Source organism: Neofelis nebulosa, chromosome 1 (genome assembly GCF_028018385.1).
Source record: "Neofelis nebulosa isolate mNeoNeb1 chromosome 1, mNeoNeb1.pri, whole genome shotgun sequence".
NCBI classification, from domain to species: Eukaryota; Metazoa; Chordata; class Mammalia; order Carnivora; family Felidae; genus Neofelis; species Neofelis nebulosa.
The window spans coordinates 83,950,809-83,976,311 of NC_080782.1; the positions used below are offsets into that span (position 1 = coordinate 83,950,809).

General features: G+C 33.6%; 1 protein-coding gene across 11 annotated transcripts in view; it reads left to right on the forward strand.

Annotated features, from left to right (window-relative positions):
• FAM172A (family with sequence similarity 172 member A) overlaps window positions 1–25,503 on the forward strand; it is a 438,543-nt gene that overhangs the window by 90,308 nt on the left and 322,732 nt on the right. For all 11 annotated transcript variants that reach the window (XM_058731896.1, XM_058731116.1, XM_058736139.1 and 8 more), the window contains one exon: window positions 23,452–23,517. In XM_058731896.1, the coding sequence (XP_058587879.1) occupies window positions 23,452–23,517 (66 nt within the window). The remainder of the gene's footprint in view (window positions 1–23,451; window positions 23,518–25,503) is intronic.

Here is a 25,503-nt window from a genome sequence, read left to right on the forward strand (position 1 = left end):
CCCCTGCTCATGTTCTGTCTCTCTGTCTCTCTCTCTCTCTCTCTGTCAAAAATAAACATTAAAAAAAATTTTTTTAAAGAAAATAAAATACAAAACTTTCATGTTTTGTAGTAATTCATTTGTTTAATTACTTAATACTTATATCTTAAGTTTTTCTGAATTCTTCTGCCTGGTGTAAACACTGTTCCTTAATAAAAAATAATTGCTCTTGTTGGGGAGGAGCTGGACCTTGCCTGCACATTCTTGCTGAGTTTGCCACTTTGGAAGACTTCCATCTGTTGATTTGAGCCAGTTTCCTAGGAGAGTGGTCCTGGCTTGTGTACAGTAATGTTAGCTGACTTCTCAAAGAGTGCTGGGCCCTTGGCCCAAGGCCCCTCTCATAATGCAAACTTGTGTGTGCAGGTGTTATTTGGCCTATTGTGTTGTCCCTGTGGGACCTGAGGGCAAGGAAGACCGACACAAATGCGCCCTTGTTGCTTGCTATGCCATGAGTAGCAGAAGGTTTCAGACCCTACATCTTGTGTCTTCTATGAATATCCTTGAACAGTAAGACACTAACTTTTAGCCTGCATGTAGAGTAAAATTAAAATCTCAGACCCTTCACAGTTCTTGTTTTGAGTTTGTTTTTATTAAACTCAGTCAATTTAAGCTATTGTGTAAATTTCTTGCTGTATTCTGTGCTATAGATGTGATAGTTATTTTTATTTTATGTTATTTTATGTTATTTTATGTTATTTTATTTTATTTTATTTTATTTTATTTTACTAAGAGAGAGGTTGGCGGGGGGGGGGGGGGGTTGGGTACGGGCAAAGGGAGAGAGAGAAATCTTAAGCAGACTCCACACTCAGCACAGAGCCGGACATGGGGCTCAATCTCACAACCATGAGATCATGACCTGAGCCAAAATCAAGAATTGGATGCTTAACTGACTGAGCCACTTAGGCACCCCCCACATATTAAAGATTTTATTGCAACTATTGCTTTGTAAAAAAAACTTTATGCTTTTTAATCAACATATATCATTGTCATATCATTTAGAAATAGACAATGGATTATGTTTTTGTTGGTGAATTGTATGGATCTTTGCATTATGTTGCAAATAAAGATAGTGCACCATCCCCAAATCTATAGATTGTTTTTGCTCTTTCCTCCTTGATCTTTTCTCTGGAAGGAAAAATAGATTTGGAAATCATTTCCCTCTTTCTTACAGGGTACTCAGTTGTCAGATGGTTTGTTAGAAATGCATCCAATGTCCAGAAAGCACAATAATAACTGTTTCTCATACCTGGATCAAATTTGTGACATTAGATTGTGTAGAACTAAATTAGTGCTGTACTTGCACTCTGAACCTTGATTTTAGTTGTAATTTTGAAATAGCTAAATCATTTTCAGTTGAGGAAGAAACAGTAATGAAGTACTTTATTACTGTTGTTACCCTGGACGTTTAAAAACAAATTTTTATTGTGTAAGCACTTTTATATTTTATTTAATTTTCCTGTAAGGTAATTTATCCTTTCACTCATCTTTTAAAATGCATAACTCCTCTTTTAACTTATATTTGATTTATTTGAAGTAAATAATATGAATTTTAAAACTTAGAAATTTCTCCCTTAAAAAAGCAGTATGAGGGGTGCCTGGGTGGCTCAGTCGGTTAAGCGTCCGACTTCAGCCCAGGTCACGATCTTGCGGTCCGTGAGTTCGAGCCCCACGTCGGGCTCTGGGCTGATGGCTCAGAGCCTGGAGCCTGCTTCTGATTCTGTGTCTCCCTCTCTCTCTGCCCCTCCCCCCATTCATGCTCTGTCTCTCTCTGTCTCAAAAATAAATACACGTTAAAAAAAAAATTAAGAAAAAAACCAGTATGAGACACTAAATAATATAGTTGGAAACAACTGCATTTCACTGTTTTCGTTAGCTTTTTAGTTTGCAATAGTGTAGATTCATATGCAGTTATAAGATATAATTAGAAAAGTGGACCCTTATCCCATTTCCTCCAGTGCTAACATCTTGTATATAATAGTACAGTATTGAAACCACAGATCTGAAATTGATACAGTCAAGATATAGAACATCTGCATGACTGGTAGGATCTCATATATTGTCCTCTTATAGCCATACCTACTTCCTGCCCATCTCAGTGCCCTCCATTCTTGACCCCTGGTAATTATTAATCATTTCTCCAGTACTATGATTTTATTATTTCAATGTTCAATAAATGGGATTACAGTTGGTATGTAACCTTCTGAGATTGTCTGTTTCCATTCAGCATAAGCCTGTGAAGATTTATCCAGGTTGTTGCATGTATTAATATTTGTTTTATTATTATTTTTATTGCTGAACATTATTCCAGGGTATAGATATACCATGGCTTTTTAACCATTCACCTGTGAATGGACATCTGTGTTCCCCCCCCCCCACCCCAGTTGGAGACTGTTAGAATAAATCTGCTATAAACATCTGTATACAGGTTGTTTGTGTCAGGATAATTGCTTATTTCTCTGGCATAGTGCCCAGGAGTGCAGTTGCTGGCTCGTATAGTAGTTATGTGTTTAATTTTTTAAATTTTTATTTATTTTTGAGAGAGAGAGAGGGCGTGTGCATGCACGTCAGCTGGGGAGGGGCAGCAAGAGGGGGAGACAGAGGATCTGGTGTAGACTCTGAACTGTTAGCGCAGAGCTCGATTTGGGGCTAGAACTCATGAACTGCAAGATCATGACCTGAGCCAAAGTTGGACACTTAACCAACTGAGCCACCCAGGTGCCCCTACATGTTTAATTTTTTTAAAAAACTGCCAAACTATTTTCCAGAGTGACTGTATCATTTTCCATTCTCACCAGCAATGTGTGAGTGATCCATTTTCTCTTGATCTTCACCAAGTACTTGATATTGTCACTTATTTTTTATTTTAGCCATTCTCATAGATGTGTGATGATATTCCATTGTGATTTAAATTTGCATTTCTCCAATAGCTAATTATGTTGAACATCTTTTCATATGCTTATTTTACATCTGTATACCCTCTTCAGTGAAATGTCTCATTGTCTTTTGGTCCTTTTCTAATTGGATTGTTTGGGGTTTTTACTCTAAAATTTTATGTGTTCTTTATATATTTTAGATACTAATTCTTTTTCAGATATTTGGTTTGCAAATACAGTCAGTGTTCATTATTTATGGAATTTGTATTTGCAAATTCACCTACTTGCTAAAATTAATTTGTAACAATACCAATACTGTGGTGCTTTTGCAGTGATTTACAGATATGCACAGAGTGGTGAAAATTTTGAATCACCTTACACACATGTTCCAGCTGAGGTCAAACAAGTTGATGCTCTGCCTCCTGTTTTAACTCTTCTGTTGTAAACTAGGGTACTTTTTGCAGATATTTAGTGCCACATTTTCCTCCATTTTTGTGCTTTTTGTTGTTGATTTTTCTCTGTAAAAAGACCTTCAAGATAGTGTTGAAGTGCCATCTACTGTTCTTGAATGCGTGGAGTCTGTGAAGTGCCTAATGGAGCAAATATATATGTTAGATAAGCTTTGTTCACACATGACCTAATGGTGCTACTGACTTTGAGTTCAGTGCTAATGAATCAATATATGTTAAATAAGGTGACTTTAAACAGAAACACACGTAAAACAGTATTGTATTGTATTGTATTGTATTGTATTGTATTGTATTGTATTGATTGGTTGATGAAAATGTTGTGACTAGAGTCTTGCAGGAGCCTGTCTTTCAGTATTAACTATTTCACTGTTCATGGAGAGTTCATTGAACCTATGTACTATGAGTAATGGGAATCACTTGTATGATTTTCCAGTGTATAGTGTGTCTTTTCATTCTTTTAACAGATCGTTCATAGAACATAAGTTTTTAATTCTCATGAAGTCTAGTTTTATCAGTTTTTTCTTTTATGGATCATGGTATTGGTATTAAATGTAAGGATTTTGCTTAATCCTACATCTTGCATATTTTCTTTTATGTTTTTTCCTAGAAGTGTTATAGTTTTACATATTATATTTAAATCTATTGTCCAGTTTTAGTTAAGTTTTGTGTAAGTTATGAGCTATAGGCCAAGGTTCATTTTTTTTTGCCTATGGGTATTCACATATTCCAGGACCCTTTCTTGAAAAGAGTATTATGTTTTCTTCATTGAATTGCTTTTATATCTATCTTAACATTCACTTGGGCATATATGTGTGTGTCAATGTATGAGTTTTCTGTTGTGTTTCATTGATATATATATCTGTCATTCTGACAATATCCAACAGTTTGCATTGCTGTAGCTAGGGTTAGACTGAGTCCTCCCACTTTATTTTTCTTTTTCAAAATTGTTCTATCTATTCTAGCTTCTTTACCTTTTCATATATGTTTTAAAATAATCTTGTTTGTATCTTACAAGAGTCTTTTTTGGATTTTAATAACATGTAAGCATTAAGTTGCTTATCAATTTGTGGACAACTGACATCTTTTTATGTTGACTATTACATGAACATGGTAGGTGTCTGCATTTCTTTATGTCGTTGATTTCTTTTATCAGCATTTTGTAGTTTTCATCATATAAGTCCAGTACTTACTAATTGTACACCAGAATATTTCATTTGTTTTAGTGATTATGAATGGTATTATATTTTTAAGTTAAGCATTCATATTTTCATTGCTATATATAGAAAAATGATTGATTTTTTTTTTTTGTAAGTTTATCTTGTATCCTGTATTCCTTGCTACATTCACTTATTTGTTTCAGGATTTTTTTTTTTCCCTTAGTAGAATCTTAGGGAGTTTCTATGTAAATAACATATCATCTGCAAATAGTGACGGTTTCATTTCTAACTTTCTGATTTGTATATCTCTTCTTTTCTTTTCTTATCTTATTGCACTGGCTAAACCTTCTACCACAGTGTTGTTGAATAAGGGTGTTAAAAGTACAAATCTTTGTCTTGTTCCTTGTCTTGGGAAGAAAGCATTCAATCTTTCACCATCAAGTATAGTGTTAGGTGTAGGTTTTTTGTGGATGCATTTTATGAAGTTGATTAATATAATTAGATATGTGACTCCATTTCAGTTTCAAAAAGGCAGTATTTATTTTTGCTTTCGAAGTCATCTATATTTTGGTCTTTTCGTCATGTTACTGACAGCTGGAATTTGTGTACAGTTGTTAACACTGAATAATTGTTCTAACAACATTATTCAGACTCTTTATATATGGAGTAAAAAACTATCACTGTTAGTACTGAAGACACAGTAGAGAATGTTGTTTAATGTGTCCAGGCTTTTCACTCCATATCTCTGCCTGATTCCTTAGAAATCTTTGTTTGATCTTCCTCCTATAACTGTGGTTGCCTTATGTTCTCATGTACCCATTTTATGAATCTATATCTATATCTATATCTATATCTATATCTATATCTATATCTGTATCTATATCTATGATTATTGATATGCTGGACCAGATCCTGCTGCTTACTTCTTTGACAATATATTGACTTTCTGATTCCCTGTTAATTGGAATTTCACAAATTATTTTTCAGTCTCTAAATGGGATTTCATGACTTTAAATGTTGACATAGATTAAAAAAAATAAGAATATTTCCTGAGTAACATTAAGGATTCTTTCTGTAAAGAAATGGTTTGAGTATTTTAGATACAATGGACTTTGTTATTTAAAAAGTTAGAATGCATTGATGAATATACTAATGCATTGCTCGTTAGATTACTAAAAAACCAATGCTCTCTGAATGTATTCACTCAATTCAGGCATTAGATCTGCCCTTTCTAACCCTTCATAGCACTCCAAGGTTTTGCCACTACGTGTGAGAACCCAAGATAAGCCTCAAACTTGGATTCTCTCTGAAGGTATAATGAGCTACCACCCCAGCCATTTGGCACATCATCCATGTTATTTTAAAGAAAAAAAAAAAGCCTTTTAGTGGAATGGGATTATTTTACTTTAGCAGTTTTCTATGTTATAAAGTTTAATTGCAAGTTTAAATGAACAGAAGTAAATTTGTGCCCATATGGCATTAAAGTATGTTAAGTTTAGGGGAGAGAAATAATATGAATAATGCTTAGAGAGGTTTTTCTGTGCCAGAAACAAAAGCATAACATTCTTAAAATTGCGTTTTCACCGAAATGTACCTGTCTAAGAAAAGAATAATATGTTTTGTGCTATTTTTTTTTTCTTTTCTTGGATCACGGGCAGTTCTAAAAGTAGAATAAGATTTGTAGTCTAGTAATGGTTTTACAAGCAGCACAGTAACTGGGCAAATAATATACTGCAAATTTCCTACATGTCTACTGATGTCATTAAACACAAGCATATTGTATTTCAGGATCATTTAGTCATCTTCACTGTTACTGACAGTTGGTGCATTAGTTCATGTTAAATGGAATATCTCTTTAAACTATTCTTGGCATTTCCTAGATTAGATGAATTATGAATTTGATTATTAAAATTAACCTTTTATGTTCATCTGGTATGTTGTTCCGAGCCAATGTCCTTTTATACTAAATTTTTATCTTTCTGCACTCTGGGAAAAAAATCTTTATTCAGGTAGATATTTAATGCAGAGTATATATTGCATGAAATGTAGTTTGCAACATATATAGGGATCTTTTTATATACAAATATTTTACAAATATATCTTTCATGAGCCAGAAGAAGAATGGGTATACTGTAAGCTTGTACATCTTTTTACTTTCTTCTTTTCCACAAAATTGATTAGGATTTTAGAAATAATAGAAATGAAAATTAGGGTAAGTTCTATTACCAATAAACTATATTTGACTTCCAAAATGTATGCTAATTGATACCCCCACCCCATCTCAATACTCTCTAGGTTTTAAGAACATTTTGTTAAATTAGTTAAAGGAAAAAGATTCTAAAAAATCATGCTTGGCTATTATGTCATAGGCAGATGGGACTTCTCATTACACTCTTTATTTTATTCTTCTTCATGAATTTGTCAGTTTTTTTTCCAATTTTTAAAGAAAAGACTGCACAAATTGTTTCTTGAACCTCTTTTCCTTTGGGAATGCACTCATGCATCTACACATATCCATATTCATATATGTAAGCGTATGTGTGTATACAGATACATACACTATTGAGAACTCTTCTTGGGTATTTGTGAACTGTTTGATCAGAGCAGAGGGATTCTGATTATTTTGCAGTGTGATAATAGAATTTAGACAGAATTCTGGAACTTAATTTATTCAGAATGACTATTTGGGGTCAGTATAACAATATTCAAAGTTGTAGAGAATACCTGAGCAAAAAATAGTGTAAGTCATTGACTGTAAGTCGGTTAAAAATATTTTCTAGTTGCTGAAAGTTGTGTCTGTACTATTTTTACAGGTGAAATAGTCTGAGGCAGAGGTTCATTGATTACATGAGATTATCAAATCTTGAATTAGAAAGTGATATATTTCAAGGGCATTTGAACTCCTTTTTCTAGAGTAACTTTGTCTAGGAGTTAGAACAGATATAACTTGGAAAAGGGAAGACTAGGTTTTGAAAATGTTTACAGATACTAGGTTTTGCAAACCTAAGATTAAATTTGGATTTTGATTGCTACAAAGTATGTAGAGTATACTATGTGAAAAGATTTTGTGTATTTTTCAGGTTTGGTTAGGGTCCTGAAATATCTCACTGAATGCAGAATAACTAGTTGAAGCTCTCCCCGGGTACTTAGAAAACATATTTAGTGTTCATTTATACTGATTTCCCATCTAGCTCCTAGAAACTGTTTTTTGTGCTATGCTAATGTTAAAATCAACTCAGGGGCACAAGTAGTGTGTCTGATAAAACGTTTGTTGGCTAAAACCTAGTATGGCTGAACCTGATATCTTCTGGAGCTTGACAACTTGCTCAAACAACTGATGTTTGGTAATGGTTGATTTGGTAGAAATATTAAAGAAAAATACAGTGTGAGTATTGACAACTGGGAAGTAAAAACAGCTGGCAGATAAACTTGGCACAGACAACAGGTGAAAGATTTAGTCAGGAATTAATGCAGTCTATAAGATAATAAAGAGATATCCTATTTACTTCTTTACTTTTAATATCTCTCTCCTCTTAGAGTTGTTACTGGGAATTTTCTAAGCACCTATTATACATTTCAAATTTGGGCTTTACTGTCCACAGTACTCTCTCTGCAAAATTGTAAACTACTTACATTGTAATAGAATTGGGAAATGTTTATATTATTAAAATAGCTCTTTAATTCATAATTTTTGAAGATATACTTTCACTAACATTTTTTATATTAGTGCATTTATAGGACTGAGCAAAATATTTTATAGTAGATGGTGTGAATATTTTACTTTGAGTCAACAGTGCAAAAGAACAACAAAAAATGTATGGGGAATTCTCTTATGAGCTAGCAAGTCTGTGGATTTAATTTGAATTCACTGAAGAGAGTGGACTTCGTAGATTCACAGTTAATGAGCCATTTCTCTTAAAGTTTTCTGTCACTATGGGATTGCACACAGTTAGAACTGACAGTTGGAAACGTGCTGAGATAGGAAAACTAAAAAACAGCTGTCTCTCTGGGCAAATGGTACCAGCTGGTAAGGCTCTCCAAAGCAAAATATTTTATATAATAAAATAGCTTTCAGATATTACTGAAATTACATATTATATATTTAAGATAATTTTTTTTAGTTCATTTGCTTTTAACAAGCCAAGATACAAGATATTTTTTCAGTTTAAGAAGTTTTGTATTTTATTGACAACTAATCTCTTTAGCATGTACTCATTAAATTAATATATAATCCTTTAGAGTTTACTTTTTGAAACTGTTTAGGGATCATTGGAAAGGTGTTTTAGTTTCCTACATGGTTTTTAGAAGTAGGAACATTTTTTTGATGCTAGATCTTTCCCAGAATGAAATCTACTTTTAAAATGTCTTGAATTGTATTCAAAACGGTTATATTCTCATACTCTGAGAAAAGATTTACCTCTGAGCCTTAATTTAAATTTTCATTCCTATTCTTTTGATATTGTCATTCTGACTGATAAAAATTAACATTTGGGTTTGTAAAGAATACTGTATTTTGTCTAAGTAGGAATCTATGACTTTTTTTTTTGGCAGAATGGTCTTTATTGAATTTCTAGAATGCCTTTATTCTGAGTCCCCTTAGTTTTCATACATGGAGAAACTGTATAATTAATGTCTATACAAAAAGAAGTAGGCAAATGACTAGTGTATATTAGAGACTTCTTTAGAAATTCATCCTTTCAATCTTAAGGAAAACCTTAGCTAAAAGTAATAACTCTAGGGGCACCTGGGTGGCTCAGTCGGTTAAGTGTCCGACTTCATTCAGCTCAGGTCATGATCTCATGGTTTGTGGCTTTGAGCCCCGTGTCAGGCTCTGTGCTGACAGCTCAGAGCATGGAGCTTGCTTCAGATTCTGTGTCTTCCTGTTGCTCTGCCCTTCCCCTTCTCACACTCTGTCTCTCTCACAAGTAAACAAACATTAAAAAATAATAAAAAATAAAGTAATAAATCTAACTTAATATATTGTGTTTTGGGTACTAATCCATTTTACCTCCTTTTGGCTATTAATTCTGCCACTTTGTTTGACTTCACTGTTGATTGCCCTAGGGTTTACAATAGGCATCCCTAATTTACCACAGTTTGTCTTCAAATAAAACATTTTAACAATGTTTGTTCTTCCAGTCCATGAACATGGGATGTTTTTCTATTTCTTGGTGTCCTCTTCAGTCTCTTTCATAAGTGGTTTGTTGAATTTGATGGGAGTTATCTGTGCTTCTTGGATTTTGATGTCTGTGTCTTTCACCAAACGATGGAATTTTTCAGCTATAATTTGCTCTTATAAACCTTCTGCTCCTTTTTCTCTCTATTCATTTTCTGGACTCCACACAAGAAACAATAGGTGTTGGCAACGATGAGGAGAAAGGGAAACCCTCCTGCACTGTTGGTGGGAATGCAAACTGGTGCAGCCACTCTGGAGAACAGTATGGAAATTCCTCAAGAAACTAAAAATAGAACTACCCTATGATCTAGCAATTACACTGTTAGGTATTTACCCAAAAGATACAAATAACAGATTCATAGGGGTACATGTACCCCAATGTTTATAGCAGCATTATCAACAATAACCAAACTATGGAGAGAGCCCAAATGTCCATCATCAGATGAATGGATAAAGAACATGTGGTATGCAGTGGAGTATTACTCACCCATCAAAAAATGAAATCTTACCATTTGCAATGACTTGGATGAAGCTAGAATATATTATGCCAAGTGAAATAAGTCAATCAGAGAAGGACTAATATACCATGTGATTTCACTCGTGTGGAATTTAAAAACAAAACAGATGAACATATGTGAAGTTGGGAGGGGCAGGAGAAAAGAGAGAGAAACAAACCATAAGAGACTCTAAAAAGACAGACAACAAACAGGGTTGATGGAGGGAGGTTGGTGGGGGATGGACTGGATGGGTGATGGGTACTAAGGATGGCATTTGGTGTGATGAGCCCTGGGTGTTGTATGTAAGTGATGAATTGCTTAATTCTGTTCCTGTCACCAATATTGTACTGTATGTTAACTAACAAAAATTTAACTTTAAAAAAGGGGAAAAAAATAAAATCACCATAAAAAATAAAACATCCAAGTGAATATATAAAAAAAAAGGAATGTCTAATTTAAACAATTAAAATTACTTTTATTTTACCTGCCACAGAGACTTACACCACTTTAAACATCCTTTTGTGTTTCTGTTCTTGTGTGCTGGTATTAGTTTACTAAAACCTTTTAACTTCAGTTTTACATCACACTCTCTCTTAACATCTTTATTGACTTTGTAACATAGGACATGAAGTGTATCATATAAAGTCAGACTAGATTCTAGACTTTAGGGCAGGCAGATTCCATAGGTTTGAATACAGACTCCAAAACTTATTTAGCTATGTGACCATGGGTAGCTTACATAACCTTTTTAAAGCTTTGGTTTCCTTCTTTATAGAGTTCCTGTGAAGATTACAGGAATAAAGATTTATTAAAGGAACTTAGGTTAGTGTGAGTGTTAGTTTGAGTGTTTGCTATTATTATTGCTGTTGATTCAAAAAATAATTCAGTTTCCATTACATGAGTTAGGCTTTAGATATTCAGCCTGAGACAAATATATGTAGTTGCTCCTCTTCCAAAGCTCCAAATCTAATGGCAAAGACATATTTTGGGAAAAACATCATTGATGATCTAAGTGTTAGGAAAGAGGAATGCATGATTCTTACCTGTGTGGGTAGTTCGGGGGCCAGGCAAGGAAGATGTTAAACTAAATAAGCAAAGAATAGGAAGACCATTCCAAGCAAAGCCACATTGTTTGCAAAGGTTGTGACTTGGAAAAGATCCTGAGAATTCAGAAGAATCCTGTGGCTACATAAGACAGAAAATGAGGAAAGAGAGTAGTGTAAATGAAACTTGAGAAGTAGGCAGTACCAGTTCAGACAGGTTGTTGCACAATCTAAGGATTGGGGTCTTACACTAATAGCACTGGGAAGTCATCTGATTTGCATTTTTAAATATTTGTTTATTCTTTTTAAGTAGGCCCCGCATCCAATGTGGGGTTCATATCCAGGACCCCGAAATCAAGAGTCATGTGCTCTACTGACTGAGGCAGCCAGGTGCTCCCAGATTTGCATTTTTAAATGAGAAATATGCCTGCTAACAGTAAATAGGATTTGAAGGGAGTAGTTATTAAGTATAGCAGAAGGGAGATACAGAACTAATTAAGGAAGGGATATACCTTTTGGTAGACTACATTGGACTAGAATGGTGAGAGTAGAATGAGGAAATGTGGAGGTCTTCAAGTTTTAGCTTGAGGGACTTGATTGATTGTAAGCAGAGGATGAAGGAGAAGGACTGAAGATTTCTAGGCTTCCAGCTTGAGCAGTTAGGTGGATGGTGGTGCCATTTATGGAGTTGATGAATGTAGTAGAGGAAAATAAGTTTGGATATGTATAGATGGATTTACTTTGAACATAGTCGGTTTGAGGTGCCCGTGAAATCTCTAGGAGGAGGTATCCGTTGGTACATTTACACATATGTTGCTCTTTAAGGTATTTAAGAATCCGGTTATTGGGGAAAATATGAAAATAAGGACGACTCTTCTGTAGAAGGGGTAAAAGGAAAATGTGAGAGCATCTGAGCTGAAGCTAATCTAAATGAAGGACAGCTGGGCATACAGACTAGAACTCCAGAGAATGCTAATGGAAAGTTGGAGAAATGAATTTTATTTCAAAGATATGCTGAAAAAGCAGTTACCTTAAAAGACTAAAGATTAGAATGTGCCCACTGACAATGAAGTATAAAAGCTTTTAAGAGGAAAAATAGCAATCAGATGAAGACAGTTTTAGTGAAATTTAAGAGATAGTTATGACTTAAGAGGATATGCACCTGAGGTAAATATACTTTAGTTCATTCCATAGAACTCATTGCCATCCATAGTCTCTTTAATGTAAAGATGTGAGAGGAACCCTTGTAGGTCTAACCAAACTGACATTATTGAATAATATTAAACTTTAACTTTTAAGAAATTTTATGTTTTTTTTTCTCTTCCTCCTTTTTCCCTCGTCCCTTCTGCTTCTATCTCTCCCTCCTCTCCACCCCTCCCTGCCTCCATCTTTTCCTTCCTCCCTAGGAGGGAGCTAGGATGGAATGTAGAGTTGTGATAAATGGGATATTAAGAGGGAAAAGTTTTTGTTGTTTTCTAAACCGTTAGGTGACTTACTGGTCAGATCTTTATTTTAAATGATTTTGAGTCCCAGTATAATACAGTTGGCCCTTGAATAACACAGGTCTTGAACTGTGTGAATCCACCACAGATTTTTTTGTTTAATGAATACAGTACAGTACTGTAAATGTAGTTTCTCTTCCTTATGATTTCCTTAATAACATTCTCTCTTCTCTAGCTAAATTTATTGTAAGAATACAGTACAAAATATATATAACAAAATATGGGTTATTTAACTGACTGTGTTATTTATTGGTAAGGCTTCCAGTCAATAGTAGGCGAATATCAGTTCAGCTTTTGAGTTATTTGCAGATTTTCACATGTCCTGTATTTTTTATGGTTCTTGACAAACTGAAGAGTCACATGTTTGCAATCACTACCAATCATTTTTCATTCTTTCATTGTTGTTATATTGCTCATCCACCCTGTGGTTGATGCTATGATAAAGTAGAGTAGGTTATAATTCTTGCTTTTAAGGTGCTCACTTCAGTGGGCAAATGAGAATGTGAGATAATCAAAATGGAACACTAAATTTCATTAGAATGGTAGAGTTCATTGGCAGAATAAGTGAAAACTTCAAGTAAGAGGCAGCATTTGAATTGAGTTTAAAGAATAATGGGGGAAGTTAACAGAATTTTAGAAATTGAGGTGGGAGGTAAGCAGTGGTACAAACTTAGCAAACTCTAAGACTTACTCCATTGAGTCCTTGATTTTGACAAGCAGTAATGGATGAAAATTATCTCCATATAGTATAGTTGTGGTCTTGTCATAACATTTCAAGAAATTAAAATGTTTTAATGAAAGCAAATTGTTGTTATCCTATTTGTCATCTGCCACATTTCAGTTGAAATACTTGTGAAAATAGATGCAGTGTCAGTAGCACCTGAAGTAGGAATATGAACAGTTTGGGAAATTTTAAAATAGCTTTGTGTTTTGATATAATTTCACACTTACAGAAAAGTTGCATGATTATAAGGAATCATGTATATTATATATTATATAATTATTTTTCTGAACCATTTGAGAGTAAGTTGGAAACATCATGCCCTTTTACTAGTAATACATTTGTGTATATTTTCGAAGAACAAGGACATTCTCTTGATAACTACAGTGCAATTAGCAGAATCAGGAAATTTTTTATTTTTAAGTTTATTTATTTTTGAGAGACAGAGAGAGCATGAGCAGAGGAGGAACAGAGAGAGAGGGAGACACAGAATCTGAAGCAGGATCCAGGCTCTGAACTGTCAGCACAGAGCCCCAGGCAAGGCTAGAACCCACAAATCGTGAGATCATGACCTGAGCTGAAGTCACATGCTTGACCAGTTGAGCCACCCAGGCGCCCCGGGAATTTTTTTGTTTTGATTCAGTATAATGCAGTCTACAGGCCACGTTTAAATTTTGCTAGTTGTTATATAATGTACTTGATAGCTAATTTTCAAGTCCAGGATCAAATCCAGGTTTGCACACTGCATTTAATTGTTATGTCCCTTTATTCTCTTTTACTATGGAATCATTCTTTAGCCTTTCTTTATATTTCTTGACATTGATATTTTTTTGAAGAGTTCAGGCTGTCATATGTATTCTCATGATTACATTCAGATTATGCATTTTTGACAGAAGTACGCTGGAAGTGACTTTTTGTCCTGCGTGTATGATATCAAGAGTACATGATTTTGAATGAATGTAGTCAGTAATATTGTAGTAACATTATACGGTGACAGATGTTGAGTAGACATTGTGCTGAACATTTCAAAATATATATAAATGTTGAATCACTATGCTGTATACCTGATACGAATATTATATGCCAACTATATTCAAATTTTTAAAAAAAGAGTGCATTTTTGTTTTGGTTGCTCTGATACTCGTGATGTCTATTAGATCATACCATATGTTATTATAATTTTTCTCTCTGTAAATAAGTACTTTTGGACAGATACTTGAGACTATCTTCTTTATGAAACTTTGACCTATTACTTTTAGCATCCACTGATGTTTTTTAATTTCCATGATTTCTCCTATATATGTTAGTTGGCATTCTATATAAGAAAAGAGCTTTCTTTTAAGTGGCTGAGTCAGTTGGGTGTCCAATCTTGATTTCGGCTCAGGTTATGATCCCAGGGCCGTGGGATGAAGACCCACATTAGGCTCCCCACGCCATGGTGAGTGTAGAGTCTGCTTAAAATTCTCTCTTTCCCTCTGGCCTTTTCCCCACCTTGCATATGCTCGCTCTCTCTCTCTCTCTCTCTAAATAAGAAATAATAATAAAAAGAGCTTTTTATTTTTTTATTTACTTTATTCATTCAGTTCTTTATATTATTACAGACTCATAGATTCTTATTCAGTGAGCTGTATACTCTGTTGCTGTCATCATTCTAACATCCAAATCATTCCACATTTGGCCAGAAGGATTCTTGTCAAGCAGTTTTTTGTGTTCTTTTAACATTTATTCATTGCTGTTTCAGTATAACCTACTTTTTGGTACAAAAAAAAAAAAACCCTTTTTTTCAGATTTCAATTTTCTGTCCAACCAAACCCCAAATCAACCTCTTCTCTTAGGATTTTTGGTTCCTTCTAATGGAGAATGGCATATAAAGCCCAAGCTTCTGAATCAACCCTCTCTCCAATGAGCTTTGGTTACTTATATTAGAAAAACGTTTACATATGTATACATACATAAATATACCACATACACACCAAGATCTGTGCCTTGGTGGCTTTGTCATTGCTTAGTCTCTCAGCAAATGTGTTTGTGTCTGTGCATATACATGCATATGTATATTGCTAGTTTTTAGTCTCTGTAGATAGGTCAGTATCGAAATAAATAAGATATACATATATATGTATATGTGCTTGGGTGTGTATACACTCATGTAGATATACACCTATATCGTCTTATCTATATGGATGGATATACACTAAAACGTTGGATGGCAAGTAACTTGTTCTGCATGTGTTCTGCAAGAGGAGCAAACATTTCTAATTTTAACTTTAGATAAACGAGCAATGTCTTTCAATAATTAGTATGTGATGTTGAATGTCACATGATCACAACTGAGCCAATGGCTCTTCTCTCTCTCTCTCCGGGATTGTGGGTAATCATCAATACAATGTTGCGTTTCCATGGTCCTCAAAAGGAGGCAAAAGCAAGTGTCATTGGATAGGTTCCTTGTTAAACTTGCAAGGAAAGAAAAAGATTCCATCGAGCCAATAGGTAGCAGTGAATCCATTAGTGATAGTAAAAGGCATCCTACACAATAACCCTCTTCTCTCTGATTTCCCTCACACCAGCCACAAAGGTTCTCAAGGGTAAGTGCAGGTTATTTGTTTATTTTTCTGTATATTTTGTATTTTCTTTTTTAGTTTGTATTATATTACAGTATTGTAATCATTTTTATATGAATATTTTTTGGGTTGTGGAATGAATCATCTGAGTTTCCATTATTTTTTCTGGGGAAATTCACTTTGATATACAAGTGCTTTGGATTACAAGCATGTTTCCGCAATGAATTATGCTCACAAACCAAGGTTTTATTATATTTGTAAATTTTAAATACATATTAAAATATATGAGATACACACACACATGCAACGCAACAAATAGAAGTGCATATACTGATATCAAGAAATTTTTAATTAATCAAAGCTCAGGTGAAGCCCTAAGACAGAATAATGAGACCTTAGAAAGGAGGGAACTGTAGGTGATTTCTTTCTACTAAGCTCTTAGTGCATTCACCAAACCACAACCTCAAAAACTGAAGGGAGATGACTTTTCTCAGAGGTAGCCAAGAATCTCCTACCCACTTCCTACGCCAGTAACATGAAACTGATGCTGAATTACACTCTTACAGTTAGCACTATAAAGTGACTAGGTATCTTATATCTATGAGGATGTAGAGATAGTAATTAAGAAGGAGTTGAGGCTGGAGGAGCTGTAGAAGTGGCATACTCTGGAAACTAGTATTTCATTCAGTGTTTCTGACAATAAAAGTACTACAGATGCTCAAATTACCTAGTGGTAAAAGTCACTCTCAAAACAACATAAACTAGATTTGGAATCAGCCATGCTGAATTTTAGCTGCAATATTTTTGCAAATAAACAGCAAATAAAATATTATAAAATGCCCCAAATTAAAGTCTATCTTGTTCATATTAGCTACTGTTTTTCACCTTAAAATCTGAGAACACCATGTGTATTGTATCAAATATTTTAGTCTGAAATTTATGAGACTAAGAAATCCCCAGAAAGAATTGGGAGGATAAATAAGTAGTCAACTGGGTTACAAGGTTCTCTTTTTTAGGCTTGTTTCTGCTATTTCAGTAGTGAATAATTAGAGAAAAATAAAAATCAACAAAAGATTATTGGGTACCTAATCCCACTTTTGTGTGAGGTATAATCAAGTGCAAGCTATAGTCTTTATTCTCAAGGAATGTAATCAAGTAGAGGAAATAAGACTTAAAGAGGTAGTATTCTGAATTGGTGAAAGATTCAGGAAGAACACTGAGTCCTCAAGAAGATTAATAAGACAAAATTCACACCTAGACATGATAGTGAATCTGAAGTCTATGAAAGACATAGAGAACATTATAAAAGAAACCAGAGAATGAAGCCTGATTACCTACAAGCTCAGTTAGACCTATAGCAGAAGTTTTCACTGCATCTATGAAAACCAGAAAATACTGGAGAAAATAATTATTGATCTAGAATTTTATGCCGAAATAAAGCTATCCATTGTTGAGCCCTAAAAGTAAAAGTTACATTGAATATTTCTAACTTTCTGTTTTGGGGACAACATGTTCTAAGTCAAGTCATTGCTTAGAGCTAAAATTCCCTACCAATTGCACTTTATTTGTTTAGAAACAAAATGAGTAAGACTGATTTATTAAAAGCCATGGAGTTTTTTATTCTTAATTAAAAAAAATTTTTTTTTCCTTTTGATGAACATACATCTTCATTGTGGCCTCTTTTCTCCGTTTAATTGTGGAGTTTGCTCTGTTAATCTTCGGGTTGATTTCTGGGGTGTTTAGGAGGATTTGATAGTTATCTAGTTGTGTTTGTGGGACTAGACGAGCCTAGGGTCCTCCTAGTCCACTGCCATCTTGCTCAAAACATCCCCACCTTGGAGCTTCTTAAGTGCTATTTTTATTAATAAGTGAAGTGGAACTGAGCAACACATAATAGATATAATTTAGAATGGATTGTATTAAAAGCAAAACTCTCTCCAAAATATTGTCAAACTTCCAATATGGTAAAACCTCATAATATCAAACTTTTTTTACATTTGTGATACATTTATAAGTCACACTTCTACACTGACTTCTCTTGACTTATTTGTGAAATCAGAGCTTTCTAATTAAATGAATAATATTAAAAGGAGATGCTTAGGTAGAACTAAGCTGTTTTCAACTGTTCTATAAATATCTATTTAATAAAAATACCATGTACGTTATTATGTTAAGTAGGAACTGAGAGTAAACCGTTGCTTTACTGTAAAAATCATTTAATTTCATTCTGTCATTTAGAACTAGATTTTTACCAGGTTGATTAGCCTAAGGCTCTTTAAAAGCTGTTCCTTTTAAAACATTTAAAATTCAAATTTTATTAATTCATAATTCAGGTAGGTAACCTATGGAGTCTATTTTCTGATGTTTTCTTTGATTGCAGGAGGCAGAGATATAGTTAAATCTTTCAGAATTTTTCTTTCAGTTCATTTTATTTACCTTTGCACCTCAAATCAGGATACTCTTAACATTTAGTTATTCTCTTTAGGGGTATATATGACTAACAATTTATGAGGTTTGTCGTTTTGTGTTTTGGGCTGAAGTTCTTACTCTTCTAATAAGCCCAATAGACAAGTTTTTATCTTATATTTTTAATAAAGTTGTGAAATAAAAATTGTTATTGCTGTGAGTCAATCAGGCCAAATTTAGTTTGTTGCTAATGAGAGGATTTTCTTCAGAGTAAGAAAGAACGGAAGCTTTACAATTTAGTAAAGTGAACTTTATATTTTCACTTATTTATATTAATTCTCTTTTAACCAGTCATATCTCTTGCCGTATATGTTTATCATCTCACTTAATTTCTTAAATCCAGTTCCAAAAGGGTCTGAAATGTATTCTGGGTAGCTTCTTAGTGTCACCCACTGTACTCCCCCACGCCACCAGAATAATTTTAGTGCTTTTGTAGTGGTAAAGGGTACCAGTGTTCACTTCTTGTTTAAGGATCAGAAATAAAGCTGAAATGTATGAAATACATTATAAACACACAGCAATTGCTCAATAAGTCTCTAAGGTAAATTTATTGCAGAGTGAACATATCTTTTCTGTTGGAAGTACCTCATTGAGAGTGTATATCAGACTTCATTTTCCTTCCTTCTGTGGCCTATTTCTTTGATCATTCCTCCTCACTTTGTTAAAACTTTGTCTAGTTTCTAGATCAATTAGCCCTGAGCTAGAAAAAGTTAGACTCTAATTCCTTAGAAAGCATTATTCTCTTGGTAGCCAACAATCAATTTCATGAATATATAGTCTTAAAATTATTTTTCTATCTTTTCCATGGTGGTTTTATTTTTGTATATCTGGCTTCTTCTTAGGAATTAAAAGAAATCCAGGAAAATGGTCAGTAGTAATTTTTTTCTTTCTGCTGTTCCTTTCAAGTAACAGCATACTGTTTCACAGGTAGTGCCAGTATTTATAACAGAGTGTTCTCAGTTTCTGTCTCCCGTAACTAATAACCTTGCTGTCGTTCATTTTACTTTTCTATAAGCTATAATCACAAAATACATTCTAGCTGTTATTTTGCACAAACTGTTACCTGTTAGATCAATTAAGAATAAGAAAATTTTTAAAAGTATATTTTACCTTTATTGGTTCTTTCTCTCATACTATTCCTTTCTTTAGGTACATTCTGACCTATATAATTTTCTTTCCCTCTGAATAATTTCTTATAGTGTGTTTTGCAAGGCAGTTCTACTTGCAAAAAAATTCCCTCAATTTTTTTTTGTCTGAGAAAGTCTATTTCTCTTTCATTTTTGAAGCATGATTTTATTAGATACAGAATTTTAGACTGATGGGTTTTTTTCTTTCAACACTCAATATTTCAGTCCTCTTGCTTACATTGTTTCTAAGAGAAGTGTGATGTAATTCTTATCCTTTTTCTTCTGTAGCTAAATTCCCCCACATTCCCCACTTCTCCAAATCCCCCTTGTCCCTGGTGCACCTTCTTTCCCGATACTCTCTTTATATTTGGTTTTGTGCAGTTTTAATATGATAAAACTAGGTATTGTTTTTGGTACTTATCTTTTTTGGAGTTCTCTATACTACCTGGATCTGTAGTTTTGTGTCTGTCATTAACTTTGGGAAATTCTGAGCCATTATTTTACTTCACATAGTTCTTTTATTCCTTTCTTTTTATCCTCCTTCGGGTATTCCCATTATACATATGTTAAACCTGTTACAATTGTCCCACTCACATAAACTGTTCCACTTTTTCATTGTTTTTTTTTTTCCTCTTTACATTTTTGTTTTGGAAGTGTCTATTGACATATCTGGAAACTCTGATTCTTTTTTTTTTTTTTTTCCCCTCAACCATGTCCAGTTTATTGATGAGTGCATAAAAGGCATTCTTTATTTTTGTTATGTGTTTTTTATTTAGCATTTCTTTTTAATTCTTTCATAGAGTTTCCATCTCTCTGCTTACATATTTACCTATTCTTTTATATTGCCCACTTTTTCCAGTAAATTTTTCAGCATGTAATCATAGTTGTTTTAAATTCTAAGTCTGATAATTCCAAATTTTCTGCCCTGAGTCTGGTTCTGATGCTCGATTTATGTCTTCAGACTGTTTCTTTTTGTCTGTTATTATGGCTGGTTATTTTTTGTTGAAACCTGGGCATGCTGTTTTGGGTAAAAGGAACTTTGGTAGGTGGATCATTAGTTTGAAGTTTTATGTTCATCTGGCTAAGAGTTAGGTTGTGTTTTCTATTTGCTATATAGCTTTCGTGTCCAAGGCTAAAATTTCCTCTGCTTAGTTTCTATCTTCCTTCTTTGAGTTTTCCTAGAGACCTTAAACAGGGTGTGACTCCTACAGTTCTTTAGCTATAACTCCCTGTTATTTTATAGGAACACTACAGATCTGAGGATCATGTAGTGAGGTGTGGGAGGAAATACTCTATTCTTCATTAGGTCTCAGTCTTTTAGGGAGCCTGAATTGGGCATTTCCCTTCCCTCATGTCAATTAGGCTCTGGTAAAATAGTTTCTCTTATGGGCAGGCCTTATTAAGGAAGACAGAAAGGTCTAGAATATTTTTAAATGATTACTTTTCCCTTACCACTGCTAGAAGCAGAAAGGGATTTTTCTCTAGTCTTCACAGAGAGAACCTAGTAGGGCTCCTAGAAATAAAATTCACGAAAGTTTGGAGACTCTGTCTTTAAGGCTGTACCCCTACTGTTTTTAATTCTTAAGCTAGTGTTTGAATTGTTTTATATTATGGTGTAGAGGAAAGTTGAGAATTAATTGTAATATTGTATTTCATATTGACAAGGTATGAACTGCTGAAATAGTTTAATTATTGAATTCTCAAATTACATCTCTGAAGTATTTTGCTTAGTGGTAGAAGTCATTTGGGTTTGAACTAAGTTTAATTGGTTTTATTATTGCTTTCAATGTAAGGATTTTTTGTTATTCATAGGTAATAGGAAATTTTTGGAAATTATAAGCTACTCATTTTAGCTAATCTCATTTAGTTATTTTTCTTGAAGTGGCAGAGCATTATATGACTTCATACATACTTTTGTCTGACCCTACATATTTTTAGTTTATTTTTTCCAGTTTACAACACTGCTGCCTTCGGGTAACAGTATAATGAACATAATTTTAACTACTACATTAAGATATGGGAATACTATTTGATTAGTAACTATTAATTACTGCCTCATTCTAGTGTAGTGAGTGTTGTAGCATTTGAAATTATCATTATTAGTCAAGGAAGCGATGTTCTAGCATGCATCTACTATACTCTTTCAAAATGAATTAATAGATATACATAGAAGAAAGGATTTTGACCTCCTTCAAGAAAGCAGGATAGTCTGTTTTAGGTTACAGAATACAGCACCAAAGCAATTGACATCTTAATTTTCTAAAAAAAAAAAAATCATCTTCTTATTTTGCTTCATAAAATTTGACTTTTAATTATGTTGCTGCTAAAATTATCCTCTGAGATATTGTGCATAGATGATTAAAGATTTTTTTTTTGAGGGAACGACACTCCTTAAAATGACCATTGAAATCTATTAAATCATTGCTTTTACTCAGCATCTCTTTCCTCATTCTCTTTCCTGTTCTTCATAGAAATAGTACATTAGCTTTCTAGTTTTGCGGTAACAAATTACTGTAAATTCAATGGCTTAAAACCACACAAATATACTACCTCCTACTTCTGTAGGTCAGAGGTTCAGTATGATTGTCACCAGACTGAAATCAAGGTATGCACAGGCTATATTCCTTTTTGGAGGCTCTAGGAGAGAATCCACTTACTGCTTATTTGAGTTGTTGGCAGAATTCAGTTCCTTGTAAATACAGAACTGAGGTCTTGTTTTCTTACTGGCTGTTTAAAGGTTATCGTGCCTTTTAGAAGCCACCACATTTGGTTTATGGTCTCCTTCCTCCAACTTCAAAACCAGCAGTGACCATTCAAGGTCTTTTCACTTTACATCCCTTTCTTCTTCTATGATCTTCCACTTTTAAGGAGTTAAAGGATTAGATTGGGCCAATTGGGATAATCCAGGAAAATCTCCCCATCTCTGGTCCTTCACCTTAATCATATCTGCAAAGTTCCTTTTACCATGTAACATAAAATATGAATAGGTTCCAGGAGTTAGAGTGTGGACATCTTTGGGGAACTGTGTTTCTGCCTGCTGCAAACAATAATACTAACTGGTGCCAGATTTTTCTGGAATAATTTTCCTTTTTTTTGTTTAGAATACCTCTGATCTTTTACTTTTTGATTCAGTAAATACAAAAGAGGTGTTAGAATTTAGTCAAGATACAAATTCCTATATGGAAATACAAATCAGATACTATTCCTATATGGAAATTGTAAGGAAATAGGTTCTAGAAACACTGAAAAAAGCAGAGTATTGCCTTGAAAAGCAGAAAGTCCTTGTATATTTTTGTGAGTTTATATTAAGTGGCCCTAAATTTTAGTATTAAGGTTCACAGTTATTCACACAGCAGCAAGAAGTATGCCATCACAGGTAATCAGTAAGAAGTCTCCAAATTTAGTATCAAAACTTTTCAGTTATGAAATAAGTAAGTACTAGGGATGTAGTGTACAACATGATCACTATGTCGGATACATAGAGGAGTTTTTAAGAGAATAAATCCTAAGGGTTCTCATCACAAGGAGAAAGTTTTTTTCCTTTTTAAAATTTTTGTTCTTTATTTTCTTTTTGTTTTATCTACATGAGAAGTTGGAGGTTAGCTGAACCTGTTGTAATCATCTCACAGTGTATGTAGATGAAGCCATCATGCTGTAATGCCTTAAACTTACAGAGATGCATGTCAATTATTTCTCAATAAAACTGGAGGGAAAACATTCAAAGATAGAAACTCATTCAGAGTAATAACATAATAATTCATGTGGGTTTTGATAATGGATGACATTACATCTTAATGTGTTTTTTCCCCCCCTACCTAGATCATCACGAAATATGTATATGAGCTCCTGGAAAAGGACTGTAATTTGAAAAAAATCTCTATACCAGTAAGTCCTGTTTTTAAAAATGCTTAAACTTCCAAATGAGTTAGTTTTCAATTCAGGAGAAAATGGTTATATTAGTTTAACTGTGGTAAGTTTAAATGTTAAGGTTCTAATATGTTGACATGATAATTATAATATTAAATACATCTGTATACCGCATTTCATTGTGCACAATAGTTCTTTGAAAGTAGTACTTTTAAATGTAGAGGCAAAAAATACTAATAACCAGACTTTTTTGAAAAAGGTGATGCATTTAAAAGGACTACCCCATCTGCCCGTTCTCATTTAATTTATATAATTTATTTTTACTTACATATTTGAAGTAAATTAAGGTACTTATTGTTGCACTACAAATACACCATCTCTTTAAATATTTCTTGATTGTTTATATTTTTATGTCCATGTTATTTCCTCTGGATATTCCCAAATTCATTCCTCATGCTTCCTGGTTTTTGCAGAGCATTCTTTTCAAATTTTGTACATTTTGCCATTTTATAGTGAAAAAGTTTGAGATTTGTTTTCAGTATCAAATTTGCAAAAAAGTGTTTTAATGTAAAACCTGAAATAGTAAGCAAAAAACTGAAGAAATAGTAATCTTATATGTGAAATGATGGTGGTACTAGATTACATGATCCTTGATATTGCTGACAACTCTCTGATTTTATGATATATAAAAATCTAGAAGGCTTAATGAATAATTAATTTAAGGCACAAAACTGTGCATATAATTACTTTGTTTACATGAAATTTTGCATGAGATTTTTATTTTTTTTTTTTTTTAATTTTTTTTTTTTCAACATTTTTTATTTTATTTTTGGGACAGAGAGAGACAGAGCATGAACGGGGGAGGGGCAGAGAGAGAGGGAGACACAGAATCGGAAACAGGCTCCAGGCTCCGAGCCATCGGCCCAGAGCCTGACGCGGGGCTCGAACTCACGGACCGCGAGATCGTGACCTGGCTGAAGTCGGACGCTTAACCGACTGCGCCACCCAGGCGCCCCTTGCATGAGATTTTTAAATTCCTTGGATAATGTTACTCTATGAATTGGAGCGTTTGAGGATTTCTTAATAATATTTATCCTCACAAATTAATTCATACTTCAATATTTAAAAGGAAAATCTATCTTATATTTAGTTTTACATAAGTAAGCTAAAATGCTAGGTCACAATGCTAATCATTTATTCATTTATTCAACAAATATTTGTTTAAGTGTCTTTTAGGTGCTGGGCACTGTTCCAAGTCCTTGTGATGTACTAGTGAATAATATATCATTCTGTGCAATAGCTACACTAACCCTCATTTATTTGGAAACTTTTCTTCCTTTTGTTCAGTCTACCTTTCTTGTTAATTTTATTTCTTTCAAAGTTTCTGAAGAATGATATTTAAAGAGACTTAGGTTTATTTATTGTTACAACACAATTGAGTCATTTAACTCTGTGATACTTGCAGTTACACGGAACTTTTAAACTCACTTCTGTCCCTTAGATTTCCAGGAGAAATCAGAAGATAATTGGCCTGTAGATTATGTTATATGATTAAGTTTTACTATTTTATTTATAGAAAGCCTGGAATGAGATTTAAGAAGACTTTGTTTTATAGATCTGATTATTTTCCTCTCATTTAAATTTAGACTATAAAGCTAATTAACATAGAAAAAGCTTTACACTAGATGAGACCTATAGTAAGTGTCATGTCCATTTTTGGTTAGCAAAGATTTCCTGATTTCATGAACTGAAAAGAAACCAAAGTTTTTTGGTTTGTTTTAGGAAATTAATATCTCTCCTCAAATTGCCGTCATATATTTTATATAGTTGTGAAATTTTTCTTGTGTAATTATTTTCTCCTGAGTTCTCTTAAATCCCAAAGCCAGCATTGAAAGTGTCTTTTTTTCTTTTGTTTTGTTTTGTTTTGTTTTGTTTTGTTTTGTTTTGTATCAGAGTTGTTCTTTTTATTATAGGAATAGCACCAAAGTTTTTTTTCCCCTGATG